Genomic DNA, 20,306 nt, shown 5'->3' on the forward strand with positions numbered 1-20,306 from the left:
AAGCTATTTTAGTTACTTTCTCCAGGAAAACTTCACTTGTTGACAGAACTAACCCCCCTCTCCCCAATCCTCCAGTTTGTCCTTTCCTCTGCACTCCGTAACATTTCGTTCTTCACCAGCACCAAGATGTCCCAATGGGGTTCGGAGTTAGCCTGCCTGGGTTCAAATCTAGATTTTGCCACTCCAATTCACACGTTGTCTTGTGCCGGCCACATCATCTTCCCTTGCCTCAGTTTCCTCAACCAAAAAATGGCGAGCCAAGCACGTAGTAAGAAGTCTGTGAACCTCCCTCTCAGTATCCTTGAACTGGGTGGGTGGCGGGGGAGGGTGGCCAGTCTGCGCCCTCCCGTGCCGCAGGGACTGAGGGACTCAAACTCCGCTCCGGTTTTCTAAGCGCTTGTTGAATGAAGGAATCTGGGAACCTAGTACCGGGCACTCTACTGCTCCCAAGGGAAAACACACGCATTTTGGACAGAGAACATGAACGCTAAATTTGGAAACTTCTGGGGAGCCACGTGCCCTCAGTCGCACACAGCGAGGAGCGTCCAGGGATGCGAGACGGCTGAGCGGCAGGAGCCCCATCGACGCCCGCCCTCCGACCGCCGTCTTCCAGCTCAGGTAAGTTCATAACGAGAACCTGCCCGGGGCCAGGCCGATTCCGCTAGGTGACCCACGTCACGGCCCGACGAAGGCCGTCCGGCCCAAAACGCATGCGCGACGAGCGGCGAACCCACCCAGGCGGCCCGGGCCCACTGCGCCGGCGCGAGCAGCGGCGCACACTCCGAGGTGGCCGGAGCCCACTGCGCCGGCGCGCGGAGCGGTGCATTTTGGGACATGTAGTTTTCTCGCGGCATTGTGGGAGTCGTGGTTCGTGTTCTGGCGGCGAGCTGGATCTTCCGTGGCCTTGAGTTGTAAGTGGATGGCGTGCGTGTCTGCCGAATCCTGACCCGAGACCCGGCAGCTCTTTGGGGGCGCTGTGGAGTTCGGCGGCCCGCCCCGCTTTTGCATTTTCTCTGCAGGACGCTCTCCAGCGGGCCCCCGGGGACCGCGGGGTTGACAGCGGTCACGTTCCCCCCCTTCCCCCCGCAGAGCGTCCTGCCTGGCTAGGTTGTCCAGGCGCCGCGAGATCGGCGGATCCGGCGCCGGGGGCGGCGTGTTGAGGCTGGCACGCAGGCGGAGGGGGGGACCCAGTGGTGGTTCCCGCCAGAGAGATTTGGGGGCGAGCGAATGCCCTGGAATGTTCTGTAGACTGCGGGGGGGGCGGGGAAGCAGTGGTCGCCCTTGGTCCTCATCCTCGGGTCTGAGCGGAGCAGGCGTTGCTCCCAGGTATCGCGGCTGTAGCGGACCCCGGCCCGGCCCTCCGGCTACGGAGGAGCCGAGGCTCAGCCCGTCGCCCTGGGAACCCCGGCTGACCCGGGCGTGGGGCTCAGAGGTCGACCAAGTGATACCCAAGGTTCAACTGGAACCCTCTCCTCCCCGCACCTACCTCTACTTCAGATGACTGGGTGAAGTGTTGGGGTGAAAACGGTAGAGACGGGGAATGAGAACAGCTTCGGACAATTCAAACTAAGGACACAGCCTAATGAATGGCTGGAATGAGACACCCAGAGACAGACCGACCCTTGGGTGTGTTAGGTGTGCCAAGAAGAAAATTGTGGACTACACATTGTCCATATTGCTGTAATTGGCCTAATCAGAATAAGCCACTGGCTCTTCTGTTTTTTAGGAGAAATCTGGCAAAGGAGAAATCAGGATATTTTTGCAGTGAAGGAAAGAGAACTATTTCTTCCTAAGCCATTGTTATTTTTGGGTTTTAAGCTAAGACGGTGGATAGTTCCAGGGGAAGCTTAAAACATCCTGCACTTCACAGATTTTATGCCTCTCAAAATTGTCCCGGTCTTGTTGGCTTTTGCAGTTCAGCCCTCAGATGCCAGCTGCCTCCTGGTTCTAATATTGCACCAGGTGTACATATGGCAGCAGAGCAAATAGCCTGATGATATTTTTAGCTTTCTTAGTTGTTCTCATTTGCTGAAGTCCTGCAGGGTGCTACAAAAATGGCTGAGTTGGAGCCTGTAATTTAAGGGAGATGGAGAAAAGTTATCATTTGGAGGCAGTGGGTGGGGATGAGTTTGATTGATTTGCCCTCTCATCTCCCACCCTCAATGCACCCCTTCCACTGCTTTGCAGATGGACTTTAAATATGTTTCTTTCCTAAAGAGATTGAATTTTATCACTCTAGATATGATGTTGAGGCAGCTGCCAGTATATTTTTAGTCAGATTCTGTGATATCAAAGAGAGTGGTGACTTAGGCATTTCAGTGTTGCAGCGTTGTTCTTCGGGTTCTGGTTTTTAAAATGATAACACTTTGGTTTAGAGAGGCTAATGGCTTGCCCCAGGTCACATGCCTTGGCACTGGTGCCACCAAGAATAGAGTCCATTTCTCCTGCTTGCCCAGTGGTGGTGCTTTATACCCTGCTGTCACACGTTGCCCTGGATGCCACTTGCTTGTGTCCTGCAGCTTGACATGTCCATTAGTGGAAAGAGGTATTTATCAGAACAGTTATGGTTGATAATTTGTTCAGTGCTTTTCATGTGCGGAACATGGTGCTTAGTGTTCATGATCCAGTCTTTGAAGGAGAATTTACAGACAAGGGAGCTGAGGCTTAGAGGCCCAGTGACTCATCCAAGGTCACACCGCGAGTAAACATAGTACATGTTTACCAGAGGGCCAGACCCCTGGGCGTTCTTTTTATTTCCCCCATAACCTTTTTGGACCTACTCGTGGTCCTTGACCTTGGGAATTAATATCTTACCTACTTCAATTCACTGAGTATGTAATTTGGGCTCAGAAAATGTGTGGGGAACAGCCAAACGTGTCTACTTATATCTGCAGACAACTCAGTAAAAGCAGGCGTTGTAAAGATAAAATTTGCACAACCTTAAACATTTTAATTTACAACATGGCTGATTCCTGAGATTATTAGAGATTATTCAAAGTGAAAATTCCAGCAACAGGTTATAACCTGGTAGGAAATATTTCTCCAGTGCAGGGCAGAATCTGCTGCTACTTAAAGACAAACAGGCCATTTATACGTGAAGGTAACGCACACCTTCAGTCATGGTCATCGCATGTAAACAGATTTATGGTGTAAATTCCTGTTGTTAGCTTATCTGACTTTGAAAAAGTCACGGGGAAAACTTGGCTATCTTGTGCCAACTGCTAGCTTGTTTTCAACATACTATGACCTTGAGTAAATGAGGTCTGAACTTTCTCTATTTAGATGCTTTTGTAAGTGAAAATTTTAAAAACCATCTTCCCTGAAGTTTATCTCATCAGCCCCATTCTAAAGGCCTGTGAAATTTTCTGCTTGCTTGATTCTAATTGTAAGTACATTTAAAGAGAAGCATCCCCATGCTTTTTTACCGCAAAGCTCTCTGTCTGCATTAGGATAAGACTCCGGAGCCGCACTGGATGTGTTCGAATCTCAGTCCCCACCGTGACTCTGGACGTGTCACAGAAACTTTGTTTCCTCATCTCCAAAGTGTAGACGGTAAACTGCACCTCATGGGGCTGGTGTGAAGACTAGCTGAGTTAACGCATGTAGTGCACTTCAGCACAGCCGGGCCCAGTAAAGCGAAGCTGTGACTATTATGCTGAAAGTCGCCGAACTGCAAGAAAAGTAGGGGCCCCAGAGCCCATCTAGTTGACACCCCCATCTTCACTTGCAGATGGGACGGAGGCCCCCAGAGGGAAGTCACTTACCAGAGTGTGTAGGCTCTTCATCCAGAGCTCAAGTCTTCTGACTCTTGGGGTATGTGTCGTATTCTAAAAATAGTGACGCAGGAGGCCTCAGAGCAAATCCTGTGCTCCAGCCGTGTCCCTGCCTTGTCACCTCCTGCCTCACCTTCACCTAGGTCTCCCTCACGTCTTAGAGGGAATTCTCGATTTGAACGGCTTTCTTAGGATATTGATTTCCCCCATCACTGATTCCCTTCCCTCCAGATATTTTAAAAAGCCAAGATTACCTGAATGAACACTCAGAGGACCTGAGAAATAAAATGACACTCATCCACAGACCGGCTCTCGTTCAAGGCAGGGCGTGGGAGGAGGAACAGATCCTGGACCTGGGCTCCTCCGTCTACAGATGAATGGAATGGGAGCCTGCGTCCCCTCAGGAGCAGCGCCGCCACCTCCGCTTGGCTGTGCTCCCTTCCCCAGTGAAGAGCTACCAAGGGCATCCTCCTGCTCAGCAAGAGCTCGACCCTCACCCAGGCCTTCTGCTTCCCAGCAGGCTCTGGTCCCCTTGCTGGGGACGCTTACCCTCCTCTCTGCAGAGCTTGCCGTCTTTGTTCATGGGCCTTCTCTCCGTGCAAGGGAAGTCTCCCTAAGGTGGTCTGCTCTAGAAAGCCCACGCTGACCTGCTTCTCTTCCCCACCAGGACAGTGAGACCTGCCGCTCCGGCCCCCTCTCCAACTTGCCTGAGTGGAGTGGCCCGCACTGACCAGGAGGGAGCTCCCAGTTGGCCCAGCATGAACTGGAAGGTAAGAATACCATTAAACATTGATGGCTTGGGGTTTTTCCTTCTCCTGCTCGTAAAAATTCAGAATAATAGTTCTGTAGGGATGGGTTGATTAGGAAGCAAGAAAAGAAGGAAGAAAAGTAGATTAAAGCAGGAATCATAATAGTACATAATATTTTTAATGAAGACAGATAAATGTACATTTATGTGCCAGACTTCTGGAGGAAGGCTAGGCCTTTTCTTCGAGAGGACACCAACTGCCCTCAGGTCTGCCTCACTTTTCTTGCAAAAAACATGCCTTTGAAGTTTCACCTATAATTTCACACTTTGGTTTCTTTAAAGTGGATGACTAAGATCTGATGAAGCAATCTGCATACAAGATCTTTCCTGATTTTTATGCTCTGCTTCTCTAATCTTTTACATTTGTGTTGCCAGCAGTTGCATTTTTTTCCAGTTCAAATTGAGTCTTTCAAAGCATGCAACTTAGTTTTCATGGAAACAGCCTTTCCTTTACACAGTCATAGCTCATGAGTCTCGTGTTTAAATAAATTATCTATTATCACATCAAGTGCTACTTCAGTAAACTGGCTGCAGAATAAACACAACTGACCCCTGTAAAACCTTAGATGCAGTTGGTGGGAGCAGAAGCTCAAGGGCAACCAGAGAGTTTCCTGTTAGCCGCAAGCATTCAGAGGGCTGTGGGCATAGTCAGCACGTCTTGGAGAGGGAAGGGGAGTGTCACGTTACCTCCCGGAAGGAGATGGAATGGGGTAGGTTGGAGGTTGGCTAAGAGAGCAGTCACGAAAATAGATGCTTCGAAAAGGATCAAATCAAATCAAAATCATGTATCGTCTCACTGTCCAGAGATGGCTACTATGAACAATTTTGGTGTATTTTCTTCCCGTGCTTTTTCCACATATATGTGTAATGTGTGTATTTTCAAACTCATTGTATGTATTTTTTCAATTATCATAAGCATTTCCTTGTTCAGAACAGCCGCTGGCTTTCATTGCAAGAAGTGGAAAGGTCTGGAAGCGGGATCAGGGAGGCGGGAGAGTACAGACCCCCCTCCTTCCCCAGCTCCATGGGGCTTGGGGGGCCCTGCGGGAGGGCTCTGGGGACTGAGCCTGGTTGAGATTCAGCAGTCGGAGTTAGCATTCTGGGCAGGGCTTGGAGATGCGGGAGCGTTTGTTTCGCCTGTGTTGGGGTTCCAGCGCTGCCAGTAGAAAGGCTGGGAAGGAAAGACAAGGCAGTAAGAGGGTGTGGGGTAGGGGAAGCAGAGAGCAGTGTGGGGTGAGATGTAGGGAAGGCTTTTTAGCCTCTGCAGAGCCTGACGACAGGCGGTAGCTGGTACCAGAGGCCACGTCAGCCAGCGAGGGTCAGGCCGTGTGCTCGGTGCTGCGAGGCCGCAGCGTGTAGCACGACCACCATGAGGACTGGTTAAAATACGGATGTGGCCCCATGCCCAGAGTTTCTGATTGCGTAGGCCTGGAGTTAGTGAGTTCCCAGGGGATTCTGATGTGTACCGGTGAGGCGCTACGCAGAGAAAGTTTTCTTTTTAATTGTGGAGTGACATCGACCCACTTGACCACCCAGGCCAATCCTGCTTGTCACAAAAGGAGTCCTTTCCTGTGTCAGGAACAAAATCTGCCTGTACCTTCCCAACTTCGGGCAGACACACAGCTCCAGGCCTACCAGGGAGCAGCTTCATGTTTAAAGGGGGGCGCCCTTCCATGTAGCGTCAGAAAGGAATGGCCTCTCCTGCCCTGATTGTGGTGACCCCCCAGGAGGTTGAAGGATTATGGAGGCCCCGGTGAATCCTGTGCTTCCCTTTCTAGCTCGGTCGGCCTGTGGCCATCAGCGACAGTCAGCCCTACTTGTGTATTAGTACCTTAGCAACAGAGTGTGTTTAAAACGTCAGTCATTCTCATGACACAGGTATTGGGATTTGTTTAGAAAATTGTTACAGATCGAATCCACCCAGCTATATTTTACTCATTTACTTCCTTGAAGATTTGCAGGTTTGGGGAGTTAACGTGAGGGGTTTGTTAGAAGGAAATCAGAGGAGGAGATTTAACACGACTGAAGGTTTAGCAAAACTGTCCAAGAGTGTTGCAGGAACAGGGGCCCTGAAACCTTTTGCTTTAGCCCTTGTGGTATCCTTGACCTCCACTGCCACTGCCCTGCCCCTTCTCAGTCCCGAAACTTCTGCCTCTTGTCACCTTCTCTCCATAGCCTTTAAAAAGAAAGTAAATACTGAAACCACTTACCTGGGTCCATTTGTTGTTGTGTTTCCATTTCAGTGGGTTTCTAACTTCTGGTTGCAGTGATGTACATTCGTGTAACTGCCACAGCTAAGTTTTGGGTTTAGGTCACGGGAACCATGGGCTGTGATGGGGGCTTGGTTATAACAGGACTCCAGAGGCTCTCCCATAGAGATTGAAAGAATTGGAAGAGGGTAGCTTTTGCCAGAGCAAGCCAGGGTTCGGTTAGCCCGGGAAGTCCTAGTGGACGTAAAAAGAAGTTTGTATCTCCAAACTGGTGGCCTTTGCCTCCAGGGAGGTACAATTTAGCAACCTTTCCTTTCTCAGCTGGCTTATAAACATGGAGCCAATCCTCGTCCCTAAAATGTGAACCTTCAAGAAAGTAGATGAGTTAGAGGGTTGCTGGGGGGAGGTCGGGGAGATTAGCCATAGGTCTGAGGCAGGAAGGACCTGGACACCACATCGGTATTCTAAGCTGCTTCTGCTCGTCAGGATAAGAGCTCTCACTGTTGTAACATTTTTAGTCTTTTACACTGTGGCCAGAGCGAGCGTTCTGAAGTGCATATGATGTGCGTGTTCTTTACCTTAAAATGATTTTGTGGTTGAAAACCATTATCTAGTTACTCAGGGTGTTCTTGGAACATAACTTGTTGATTTCATTAATTCCACCACATTAAAATCAAGAATCAATGGAAAGACAACTGGCGTAGGGGTTGGAATGTTCTGTTCCAACTCTGGCCTCCTCGTGAATTAGCCGTGTAACGTGGACGGGCCTCTCAACTGCCCTGAGCTTTACTCTCCTCGTGTGTAGAACAAGGTGTAGACCAAGTCGTGTTTAAAATCCTTTCTAGCCCTCCACGTCTGCGAGCATACTGTTCTCAGCTAAAGGTTTCACTAACTAGTTTCAGATGAGCTTCAGTGAAACCATTGGAGGGAGGGACTAATGCACTGTCCGTCGCAGAGTCTCATTATACTGCTGCGGTATATAAGAAGTGATGTTTGGCATTTAACCTAATGGTTTCATTGGACTAAATCCTACCTCGTCCTCTAGAATAATGATCTCTCGACGAAGGCATACCTTTTCACTTTATTTGGGAAGGAATTTTTAATCACACAGAAAGCCCATAGTTATCACTCAGGTCATACTAATCATGTTTACAAAACTAGTGTAGTATTTGCCTTGAGATACTTGTGATATACAGAATTTCATAATAAAGCCTGCTGGTGCAAAAAGTGAGTAATTCCAATCCCTGGTTATTCCCCAGACTTCATTCTAGCCAATGGGTTAAAACTTCCCTCCGACAGGAAATTATAGGAACAATAAACAAGTAGCTAAGTTTTAATGTTTTAAGTTTTATTGTATTTTATTTATATATTTATTTTATCTTCAAATACCAGTGCTAATGAGTAGCTGGAACCAAGAGGAAATCACAGCATCCTATAAGGGTGGAGAATTCAGAAGGAAGTTTTGGTCCAGCCTCCCTTTGCAGGTGAAGAGGCACAAGCTCAGGAAAGTCAAGTGACGGACCCAGGTCGCACAGTCTGTCAGTGGGTCAGTCAGTGGCAGAGCTGGGCTGGGACCAATCCCCTGGCTCCGGCTTCTCGCACTGGACCGAGCTGCTGCCTCAGACGCAGGGGGCCAGGTGATCGGCAGAGTGCAAGGTCAGGTTGTGAGGGAGCAGAGTTATGACGTCTGAAGGCCACTGGTGGTCCTCTCTGTGAAGCCAGCAACAAGGGAGTGATGAAGGGCACCTAAAACTAGACTGTCGGTGACACGGGGACAGGGACCTCGTCTGTCCTACATCAGTGAAGCTCTAGCATCTAGTGTAGTGCCTGGTGCATAATGGGTGCACAGGAAACGTGTGTTGAATGAAGGAGCATGAGAGAAACCTTCCTTATCAATTATAGATCATCTAGGATCATTTCTTTCCTCTTTAAGGTTCTTGAACACGTGCCCCTGCTGCTGTATATCTTGGCAGCGAAAACATTAATTCTCTGCCTGGCGTTTGCCGGAGCCAAAGTATACCAAAGGAAAAAATTGGAAGCAAAACAGCAAAAACTGGAAGCTGAAAAGAAGAAGCAGTCAGAGAAGAAGGATAACTAAAGGGAAATCAAAGGTACTGGGACTTTGCAAATGCAGACTGCACAGTGAGTTAGGGCGGGCCTGTCCTTGCATGTGATAGTTCAGAGAATTCCGGATCCCTCGGTCTGAAGGCTGTGGGCGAGCGCGGAGCCCCACCTGTCACAGGAGGTAGAACAGCTGTGTATAAGGTGCGGGCTGCAGGTCCTGACCCTCGAGCCCCGTCTGCTGGTGAGCCGCAGGGCACACCTCTGCTCTCAGCCTGCGCAGGTTCCCCCTCATTGGGAGCAATGGTGCTTAACAGGATTTGGGTCACAGGACTCTTGAGAATTTCATGACAGTTGTGGACCTTCTCCCTGCAGAAGCTCACATACTAGAAACACCTAAATTGTACATAAAATTGCAGACAGGGGTGGGGAGGAAGTGGGGTCACAGGTCATTTAAGACCCCTGCATGTACCTAAGATTAAGAAGCCCTGCTAACCTCAGGATAATGACTCCTAGGTATGGCATATAAATCCCTTCTCGGTGTATCCTCACCCTGGTCACATTTGCCCCCTTTGCTGCCCCTCTCTACGCTCCTGCAGGCCATTCCTTGACCACGATAGACGTTCGTGCCCCTTGGCCTTTGCTGGTCGGTCCCCTGGCCAGAGGGCCTTCCCGATGACCGCCTCACTGGGCACAAAGTCTTCCTCATCGTTGTAGCCCAGTGCCTGTCCCAGAGCGCAGGGGGTGCCCAGAATGTGTTTGTTGAGTTAAGGCACCAGGAAGTTATTAAACACCCACTTACAGATCGAACTTAGGACAATTAGCAGTTTCCTAAATTCTGTTGTGCTCACCCAGTTTCATCACTTCTTAGGTTGAGTTCTATGCTTTTCTCTAAAAATTAGAGGATTCAAATATGGTAGCAGGGAGTTCTAGATCAGTGGTTTCCAAACTTGCCTAATGATCAGGATTTGTCTGGGTTGCTTGTTAAAATGCAGATTCCCAGGGTCCAGCCTCAGAGAGATTCCATTCTGCCTGTGGTTGGGTCTGGCATCTGTTCTTTTGAAAACTTTTTAGGTGATTCTTGTGCTGTCTTCTCAGCAACAGGTCACTGTAGGAACCACTGGGTTGGTGACCTCCAAAACCTCTGTCCACTCTGAGACAGACTTCTGTAGACGTGAATTCCCTTACAATACTCGTAGACTTGTTGAGGCTGAAAAGCATACTTATGAGTAATAATTGTCATAACGTATTGAATGATTGTTCTGGGCTAGCATTTTGCTGAGCATTTCACATACAGCGATGTTACTGACCACTCCTGACGGCCCTGTGTGGTCCATTCAGATTGAAAAGTGGCCCCCACTGTACATGGTGAAGAGCAGAACCAGAAATGAACCCAGGTCGAAAGTTCGACCCCAGTGTGTCCCTCCCGGTGGTCGTACTGTGTCCTGGTCCTGAATGCCGAGTTCAGGGAGGGAGCTGCGGGAAGCGCTCAGCTCCTGTTTCTCACCCCAGGGGAGGAGACCGTCCTCTCACTGGTCCTTAGTGAGCTGGACGCCCTGCCAGGCCAAAGAAGTTATTGTTATGAAATCTTGCCTTTTTTTTAAAAAAAAAAAAGATGTTTTGGGGGCTTCCCTGGTGGTGCAGTGGTTGAGAGTCCGCCTGCCGATGTAGGGGACACGGGTTCGTGCCCCGGTCCGGGAAGATCCCACGTGCCATGGAGCGGCTGGGCCCGTGAGCCATGGCCGCTGAGCCTGCGCGTCCGGAGCCTGTGCTCCGCAACGGGAGAGGCCATGGCAGTGAGAGGCCCGCGTACCGCAAAAAAAAAAAAAAAAAGATGTTTTATTGACTGAAATTCATGAGTCGACACTAGAGGGGGAAGAGGGAGCACTTCAGAATCGAAGAAGGTGAGGGAAGGCAGTTTCCCTTGAAACGCTGATTGGATTTCTAATCCACAGAGTCATCATTTTGTGTGTTAACCGCAAAGAGAAAGAAAAGACGAGGTGCGAGGCCCTAAACGCTTCTTCCTTCCCACAGACGTCAGTAGAGGCCCGTCAGTGAAGTAGGGAGGGATGGCTTGTCCAGCTGAGCCTAGAACTGACCGGGGCAGCCCGTTTCCCCGTCCTAGGCTGGCAGCCTATCAAAGCTTGGCCTGGAGTCTTGTTTTAAACAAAAGGGATTTTTTTTTTAGATGAAAGGAAATTGTGATGCTAAAACTTCATTCCTTAATAGATATGCTTCAGTGGTTTCTGTTTAAGTGTAAATGGCTGAACATAAAGGTTGATGCTGAGCGAGTAAAACAATCCTCTTACTCTGTGAGACATTTCATGCTTCTCCCTTTGGTCTTCCTTTCTAGATTTTGTAATTTAAATGTCAGCTTGAGTGGACTCCGGCTGAGATGAAAGATTTAATTATTGAATGGTATGTCAGAAGATAAACTCCCAGCCTATAGTCTAACTTAAAACGATGTGAATTTTTCTGTGCTTTTAAAAGAACCAGTATTTTGTTTACTAAAATAAAATACCTTTGTAAAAAGGGTGTCTCCGGTCTTTGGAATAAGCCAAAGTAGGTGTATGTCTCCCTCTCCCCCTCCCCCTCCCCTCCCCTCCCCCTCCCCTCCCCTCCCCCTCCCCTCCCCTCCCCCTCCCCTCCCCTCCCCCCTCCCCCTCCCCTCCCCTCCCCCTCCCCCTCCCCTCCCCTCCCCCCTCCCCTCCCCTCCCCCCTCCCCTCCCCTCCCCTCCCCTCCCCCCTCCCCCTCCCCTCCCCTCCCCCGTCCCCCTCCCTCCCCTCCCCCTCCCCCTCCCTCCCCTCCCCCTCCCCCTCCCCTCCCCTCCCCCTCCCCCTCCCCTCCCCTCCCCCTCCCCCTCCCCTCCCCTCCCCCCTCCCCCTCCCCTCCCCTCCCCTCCCCTCCCCTCCCCTCCCCCTCCCCTCCCCTCCCCCTCCCCTCCCCTCCCCCTCCCCTCCCCTCCCCCTCCCCTCCCCTCCCCTCCCCCTCCCCTCCCCTCCCCCTCCCCTCCCCCTCCCCCTCCCCCTCCCCCTCACACACACACACCCCTCTGTGTAGTGAGAGGAGGGACTTTTGCATTTCTAGCATCTCCTAGCCGTGGGTACCAGATCACAGGTGCACCTCCACAGACGACGGGGCCGTAGCTGTCGCATCAGCCTGCTGTCCCTCACCCACCCCTCCAGCCCTCTAACCTGCTGCCCTAGTGCCTACGCTCCTTTCCTCCTCTTTCTCTCCTCCGATCACTTCGGCTCTTTCTTGTGTTTTCATTGTTGGGGGGAGGGGCTGTTCGCTGCTCCAGGAGCATCGTGCCTCTGCTGACCCGTGAGGTCCTTGCAGGGAGGGGTGCGGGATGAGACCCTCCTGCCCCGGTGGGTACCAAGTCTAGGAGGAATTGCCTGTTTGTGAGGACGAAAGAGGATCCCAGGTGTGCTTTGTCCTCTCCCCACCAGTCTGCTTGTTCCGATTTGCTGATATGAGATGAAGGGCGGGACATGCTCAGCAGACTGTAATATTTGAGAGGAGTGGGGTCCATAAGTCTTTTGACTCAGCCCCTAACCGACTGAGGTCTCTATTAAAAGGTTCCTGTTTTTTCACTTCTCTCCAGATACCACAGAGGATGGGGAATGAGGCAACAGTAACCAAAGCCACAAATATGGTGGAATGTTTGGTCTCGTTGCAGGCAGCCACGTGGAAAATCTGCACGAGGGCATGTTAGTAGATACTCCCCCTACCTCCCCCCTGCCCCACGCCATCCTGGCCCAGGTTGGCAGAACTTGGAATTTTAAGCATGAGGAATAAAGGGAATTATATTTTTCTTAAGTTTTACTGTGATTGCTGGCTGCTCCTAATCACAATTTAGAAAACAGAATTTACACAGAATCAAAGTTTTAAATACAGGAGACTCTGACTCTACAAGCTACAAATCCCAAAATAGAAGGGGACTTGCCCTCATGCTCGCATCTCAGCCTCCCTGCAGGATGCTGCTCTGGCCTTTGCCTGGGAGCCTCGCGGTGGCCTGGGTCCCGTGCTGCAGGAGCAGATGACCAGAGCAGAGGTGAGATGCAGCCTGGCACCCTCGCTTCCCTGACCTGCTCAGGTAGGTCCAGAACTGACCCTGGGCCATGGCCTAGCCTCCTGCCTTTGTCAGGGCGGACTCTGCCGCCTGGCGGGTGACCCCCCCACCCTGCTCTAGGCTCCTGTGCTAGGGCCTCGGCCTCTGCTTCCTCACCTCTCTGCAGGATGAGGGCATCATGGGCTCCCAGCACACCTGGCATCACACCCACTACCTCTGGGCACCCTTTCCTCATATGTACTTACAGCTATATGCCTCGTAAATCCCAGGGCAGGGGATGCAGAGTGGCCTTGGCTTTTCACGGAGACCCTATGCCCATCTAGTAGAGGTTCAGGTTTATTTTAAACACAGGTGTGTTTCTAGGCTTTGGGATTTAGAACTCAGTTTTGGAATTGGTGGAACATCTGGCCGTCTTCTTGGAAAATTCGGTAGCAGATCATCTAAGGATAGGAATAAACCATTGACCACACCCACAGGTTTTCTGTAAACGGTGTTTTGGGGTTTAAGTTAACCTTTCTGATACTCTCTTCTTCCACTAGGGGGAGATAATCACTATAGTAAGTCCCCTACATACGATCGAGTTCTGTTCTGAGAGTGCGTTCGGAAGTTCAATTTTGTGTGTACGTCCAACAAAGTTAGCCTAGGTACCCAGCTAACACAATCGGCTCTATAGTACTGTACTGTAATAGGTTTATAATACTTTTCGCGCAAATAATACATAAAAAACAAACACGAAAACATTTTTAATCTTACAGTACAGTACCTTGAAGAGTACAGCAGTACAGTACAACAGCTGGCATATAGGGGCTGGCATCGAGTGAACAGTCAAGAAGAGTTACGACTGGAGGAGGGAGAGGAGGTGGGAGATGGTAGAGCTGAACGGTCATCAGCAACAGGAGACGGAGGGCAAGCTGCAATTTCACTCACGCCTGACGCTGATGGCTCAGGTTCTGGTTCCTTGCTGGAGCCAGATGCACGTTTGCATCTTTGAAAGTTTGAAACTTGAAGGTTTGTATGTAGGGGACTTACTGTAGTTGGAGTTATTGATACTTTTCCAACCCTGTGTACATGAAGTCAGTAGATTTGTAGCTTGACTTTAAATAAGTGGTTGGATGCATGAACACGTGGGTGGATGGAGTGATTGGTAAAGCCCACACCCAGGACCCCATCTGACTGCACCTACCCAGCCTCTCTCTCGGGCCCATAACAGAACGATTCCATAAGACCACCGTCCCTGGGCAGCTGAAAGATGTTTCAAAGAACGTAAACTGGAATCTGCGTCCTCCATGCACAAGAGAGCCCCAGGATCCCTCACACAGATCATATTTCATCTTGTTAGATGGGCTCCTAACACGTTTTTGGTTTTTGAGCTTACAACATACTAGAATCAGATATGAAGAAAGGCTGTTGGCGGCAGAAATACCTCAGAGCAAGAGAGACGGTCTTTGAGCAGCAGACCAGGCGGAGAACTCGTCTGTACGATCGCCAAGCCCACACCAGGAACGACACCCATCATGACATTAAGGAAAGGTGAAACTGTCTTTATATACTTTGCTTAACGAGGCAGAGACGTACATAATATATTTCAGGAACTGAATATTTCAAACAAAAAATCTGGGGCATTTGAAAAAAGGTCATCTCCTGCCCGTCCGTCACCAAATTCTCATCTCAGGGAAGCACACCTGCCTGGATGCGACCTTCCCAGCCTCTGCAGGGGCCGGGCCTGCGCATGCACAGTACTGCCGACTTGAGATCCCCGGCTGTGCTGAGATGCCACAGGTCTCGTCCTTGTTGGAGGGAAGCCAGGGGTGGTGGAGAGTCTGGAGGGAAAAGAGAATTATGGCTGGGTTCTTAAACGTGAGCGCACACGAGAGGCTGTTTAAAGTGCAGATTCCTGGGCTGGACCCCAGACCCACGGCATCAGAAGCCATGCGGGAGAGACCAGGAATCTGTGAACAAATTTGAAAACCCCAAGGGGATGCCGATGAGGTGGTCCTTGAATCTCCTTTGGAGCCTTAAACGATGAGCAGAGGGAGATGAGCCAGAAGCCGGGCTGGGAAGGAACAACTGGAGCCAATAGGCTGGGGAGCAGGGGAGAGAACGTAGCTGCGAATCCTTGTTTAGCCCTTAACTATTCCTCCTGCTTTACATCTGTTACCCCCAACATGTGTCACCGTCCCCGTCTCACAATAAGGAAGCCGAGGCACAGAGAGGTTAACCTCTCTGTCTAAGGTTCCCCAGCTGGCAAGAGGCAGAGACAGGATGTGGACCTCGCAGTTCAGCTCTGGACCTGTACTTTTCACTCCCGTGCAAGGACAGGGCAGGTGGGCAGGCGTTCTTGTTCTTCCAAGTCATGGGTCATCAAGTCTTCAAGACGACACGATGAGGACAGAGGCCAGGCTGTGGGAAGTGGGGAGGGTATGAGGAAATAGAAACAGTGCTGTTTGCATCCTAATTTCAAGTGTGTGTGTGTGTGTGTGTGTGTGTGTGTGTGTGTGTGGTCTGCAAAGTCAGGAAACAAATTTTTGTCTGAGCAATATGTTAATTACAAATAACTGGTTAGATTTCAAATAATTGGCTCAGTATTTCCCTTGAGTTTCCAGATGTGGACACTCTCTAATGTACTGATTGTACTTTTCAAAGATTCACAATTAGCCCCATTGAATTAAACTTGGAGGGACTTCACGGCGAGCTGATTGTTTAAAAATTGTAAAAGAAGTTCTCCCAACTTTGCCGCCTGCTGTGCACCTCAAAGGTGGGGACAGAGACATTGGTAGCCTTAGGGGAAGGCAGGGTTGAGGGAAAGGTTTTTCCAGAAGGAGTAAGCTTGAGCATGATCACAGGCTGAAGGAGATGCGACAGGAAAAGTGAAGGGAACCTGGCCGGGCTGGAGGTGGATGGCATCTGGGGGCCGGGCACTGAAGGCCCCGGTACATGCAGGGCGAGGGGATACCCAGGGAAGCTGTGCTGGGTAAAGGCCTCGGTTTCCCCTTTAGCTTGAGGCAAGTCCTTCTACTCTGAGCGTGGGAGGGATGCTGGGTGCAGTGGGCAGAGCCCAAGGACCTGGGGCCTGCAGTCCCCTCTCCCCTCTCCTTCCAGGTCAGGGGCCTGAGCCGTGGACTACAGCTCCCTTCAGAGACGGCAGGGCCCTGGCTGTCACCAAGTCGGCTGTGGGGAGGGTGGCTTTTGCCCCCATGAACCCTGCTGGGTGACACCTTTGTAACTGCCTGCGGTCAGGCCTGGAAAACCACACATGGGTTTTGAACCAGGAGCTGGACTCCTTGGTGGGAAAACGTATGCTTCCCCACCCTAACCCATCATCCTGCACCACACCCTTCAGGGTTTTTCCTTTCCTTCTAGAATAGCCCAAACTCCTTCTCATACAACACGTTGTTTTCTTTTTCCATCCTGTCCCTTCCACACTTGCATTCTTCCTTTCATTCCACTCACACTGCTCCCTACCCACCACACGCACACTTGCACGCACACGTGCGCACTCACATACCCCGTGCCCGGGGAAGTGGGGAAGCTGGGCACACTTGACCTCTTCTTCTACCCACTGTGATGAAGTCCCTGCTCTTCCTCTGGCCTCGGCTCCAGTTTCACCTCTTCCTGCCGCTCTGCCCCTGACTCCCCAGCCAGGCCCTGGACTCTGAGCCCTCACTCCCCACACCTCCAAAATCTCACTGACCGAGAGGTACTCCACACCACCAACCTGACTGCCTCCAGGGCCTGAGCTTACTTTCTTTGGGCCCCTGTCCGGGCCACACATTACAGGCACATAGAAGGTGCTCGAATATTTGGTAAGTGGATGAGTGGTAACACCCAAAGGAAGGGGAGCAGGGATTTTCAGCTGGCCACATCACCACCCAGAATAAAGACTACTTTTCCCAGCTTCCCTTGCAACTAAGTCTAGCCAATGAGATTTAAGTGGAAGGTTTAAGTGTGAGACTTCCTGGAAAGCCCCTTAAAAGAAAAGGGATGAGCCCTTCTTCCTCCTTTTCTCCTTCTCTGCTACCTGGAATGCTAATGCAATGGCTTTTTCAGCAGCCATTTTGGACTATGAGGTGACGTTGAGGATGGAACCAAGTCTAGGACAGTAGAGGAAAAAGATAAGACCCTGAGTTCTTTATGATCGTGGATCCATCATATTAGCCCTGAACTGCCACCTTAGCATTTTTTGTTTTGGTGGGGGATGGGAGGGTACCTTCTATTTTGTTTAAATCTCTGTGGTTAGGTCTCCACTACTCATAGCCTGACCTAATCCTAACTGACCCATAGAACCAGCTAGAGAGGACTGTGAGGACTTCCTGATAGGAAGACGTGGATTCTAGTCCTGACCCTCCTGCCACTACAGGTGGGCATCCCTCCAGGTGAGTCAGTTACCACTTTGTCTTCATTTGTAAAATGAGCTTAACGATCACTGCCCTGCCTGTGTACAGGGTGGTTGTCTAAACTGAATGAGGTCAAGTATATAAAAATGTTCTGTACATGGAAAACAATCACAAATGGAAGGAATGTGTACCGCCTGCGGGGATGGGGGGGCAACTCGGTCCCCTGATTGGCCAGGTGCAGCTCGATCAACTCAGTTGAGCCTGGACCTTCCTTGAGTGGTCAAGGCCTGAGCCAGTGGGCATTCAGCTCCATTAACCTATTTCCCTCTGGGCTTTTTCCAGGGCAGCACATTTTCCAATGCGCCACCTCCTCAGGGGGAGCCTGGCCCACAGGAAGGGAGTGGGCATGTGGTTGTTGGTCCTGATGAGGACCAAAGTGCTTGAGATGTGCCCTCAGCCAACCTCTCCGAAGGAGTCAGCGCCACCAACATCACGAAGGGTCTTCCAGAAGATGTGTCCACACCTGCAGGGCTGCTGGGCCTTATCACCCACTGTTTTTTTTTTTTTCTTTTTTGCGATACGCGGGCCTCTCACCGTTGTGGCCTCTCCCATTGCGGAGCACAGGCTCCGGATGCGCAGGCTCAGCGGCCACGGCTCACGGGCCCAGCCGCTCCGCAGCACGTGGGATCCTCCCGGACCGGGGCACGAACCCGCGTCCCCTGCATCGGCAGGTGGACTCTCAACCACTGCGCCACGAGGGAAGCCCTCACCTACTGTTTATTTCATACAAGTGCTGCTCCCAAAAGGTTCCAGGCTGTACTCTCCATCCTTGCTGTCCACACCACCAGAAGAGACCTCTTATCCTTAATTCCCTAACCTATCGCAGACGGTCTTAAAAGGAATGCCAGAGAAAAGAATTTCCTTTGATCAAAAGACACATCTTAAGATGTGTCTACTCTGATTACAACCCAGTGATAAAAAGCAAGAATTTGCCACAAAGAGTGAAAAGGAAATGAGAAGCAGCTCTAACTGTGCATGCGCTTGCTGGAAGCCCAGCCTGCACTGCAGTAACAGGAGCTCCAGTTTACTGAGCGCTGAGTCGGGGCTGGTCATGATGTAGTGGCTCGGTGTGTGCTAAGTGTTTAAGCCCTCAACTCTAGTTTACGAATGAGTTCGTTGAGCCTCAGGGAGTAACTTGTCCAAAGTCTCATAGTTACCAAGCTGGAAACTTGCGATTCTAACGAGATCCATCCGATTCCCAGAAGCCCGTGTACTTTCCACTGTGTTCTCCTGGAAGTTTCCATGCTTGGCATAAAGCAGAATTTCTTAATTATGAGTACAATATTATGTAACTCAATTGCACATTACCCGTGGCCCTTTGATCTCTGGTTATACCAATGTTCTCTTTTTCCCTACTTGCTTTCTAATGATTGAACAAGGCCTCGAAGGAATACAATCCTAAACTCGTTTTATTAGATCGTCTCGGTTTTCCCAGAAAAATAGCTCCTGTCGGTCTATCTTGTTCATCTGATAACCCAAACACCTCCCATTTTTTTTCTCACTGCATAATAGTGTGTCTTTGAAAAGTACCTGCCTCTAGCTCAATATTGTGCTGAAGTATGTTTTGTTGTGTCCAGTTGGAGGCAGCCACTTTGCCAGCTGATTGTCTGATGTCAGAGGCAAGCCTTACACCGTGTTTCAATAACCAAGCCAAGCATGGCGGCTGGGCACACGGGCTTAGGCTCTGACTAGCCTGAGTGTCGCAGTCTCCTCATCTGTAAAATGGGAACCTGAGAGGTTGTTTTGAGGGTGAACTGAGCTGCTCGTTAGTAGAGAGGCTGTGTGAATAACAGTTCTACCTGGGAACTCTGGATTTGAACCTCAGCTCTTCCGCACTGGAGCAAGTTACGTATCTCTCTGTGCCTCAGTTTACCCTTCTGAGAAATGGAGACGATGGTAGTTCCTACATCGCAGACTGTTGTGAGGATTAAGTGAGTTAAGCGTGTATAGCTGTTAGTGGTTGTCACTACAGAACTCTGGACAGGTGTGAGATAAATGCGACGTAGGGGCAAAAGGCACTCACATCCCAAACGCAGGCCACCGACACTGAAGTCACCAAGGAGGTCTGAGTCCTGTTAACTTACCCTTAAGGAACATAAATTCTGAAACATACATGAAACAGGTAGCGAAAAAAACCACACAAAAGTACCATGCAGTGGACTTCCCTGGCGGTCCAGTGGTTAAGACTCCCCGCTTTCATGGCAGGGGGTGCAGGTTCGATCCCTGGTTGGGGAACTAAGGTCCCTCATGCAGCGAAGCATGGCCAAAAAATAAAAAAATTTTTTTTAACAAAATAAATAAAAGGTTTAAAAATAAAAGTACCACACAGTGAGAGCCATTTCACCAGGGGTAACTGTGTTACCCCTGGGAAATGTGCTGGGAAGTGAAGTATTTCAGTGGGAAATGCAGTATTTCAGCTGGCAGAAGAAAACCTTCTTTAGAACCTGTGCTCAGCTGAATAATGGTCCCTAAATGTATCCAGGTCTGAATCTCTGGAACCTGAGAATGTTACCCTATATGGAAAAAGAATCTTTGCATGTGTGATTAAATTAAGGATTTTGAGATGGTGAGATGATTCTGGATTATCTGGATGGGACCTAAATGCAGTCATACGTGTCCTTATAAGAGGGAGGCAGAGGGAGATTGGACACAGAAGAGGAGAAAGTAATGTGGCCACAGAAGCAGAAATTGGAGTGATGTGGCCACAAGCCAAGGAAGGCGGGCAGCCACCCAGAAGCCACAAGAGGCCAGGAATGGATTCTCCCTTAGAGCCTGTGGAGGGAGCGTGGCCCTGCTGACACCTTGATTTTGGCTCCGCGGAACTGATTTCAGACTTCAGGCCTCCAGGACTGGGAGAGGATACGTTTTTGTTGGTTTAGTGCACCAAGTGTGTGGTAGTTGTCACAGCGGCCACAAGAAACTCATACTGCACGGTCGGCTGTAAAGTGGGAGGTGCAGCTGAGAGTGTCTGGTTCCCAGTGGTT

At 50.3% G+C, this 20,306-nt stretch overlaps 1 protein-coding gene across 4 annotated transcripts; it reads left to right on the plus strand.

Moving 5' to 3' along the window:
* Positions 1-545: 545 nt before the first annotated feature.
* SMIM11 (small integral membrane protein 11) lies at positions 546-12,583 on the plus strand. Of its 4 annotated transcripts, none has more exons than XR_014296774.1 (5): positions 780-911; positions 4,441-4,543; positions 8,725-8,902; positions 11,206-11,270; positions 12,461-12,583. XR_014296774.1 is itself a non-coding variant. In XM_082654850.1 (5 exons), the coding sequence occupies exons 3-4, from the start codon at positions 4,532-4,534 to the stop codon at positions 8,887-8,889; spliced, it is 177 nt and encodes a 58-aa protein (XP_082510976.1). In that variant the 5' UTR covers positions 856-911; positions 3,731-3,813; positions 4,441-4,531; the 3' UTR covers positions 8,890-8,902; positions 11,206-11,372. The 4 variants fall into 4 exon arrangements, 3 of the variants coding, with proteins under 3 accessions (XP_082510977.1, XP_082510975.1, XP_082510976.1); XM_082654850.1 differs by lacking the exon at positions 12,461-12,583 and adding an exon at positions 3,731-3,813 and having other exon boundaries at positions 856-911; positions 11,206-11,372; XM_082654851.1 differs by lacking the exons at positions 780-911; positions 12,461-12,583 and adding an exon at positions 546-618 and having other exon boundaries at positions 11,206-11,372.
* Positions 12,584-20,306: the final 7,723 nt, after the last annotated feature.

This window comes from Grampus griseus (assembly GCF_964374135.1).
Source record: "Grampus griseus genome assembly, chromosome: 5".
Taxonomy (NCBI): Eukaryota; Metazoa; Chordata; class Mammalia; order Artiodactyla; family Delphinidae; genus Grampus; species Grampus griseus.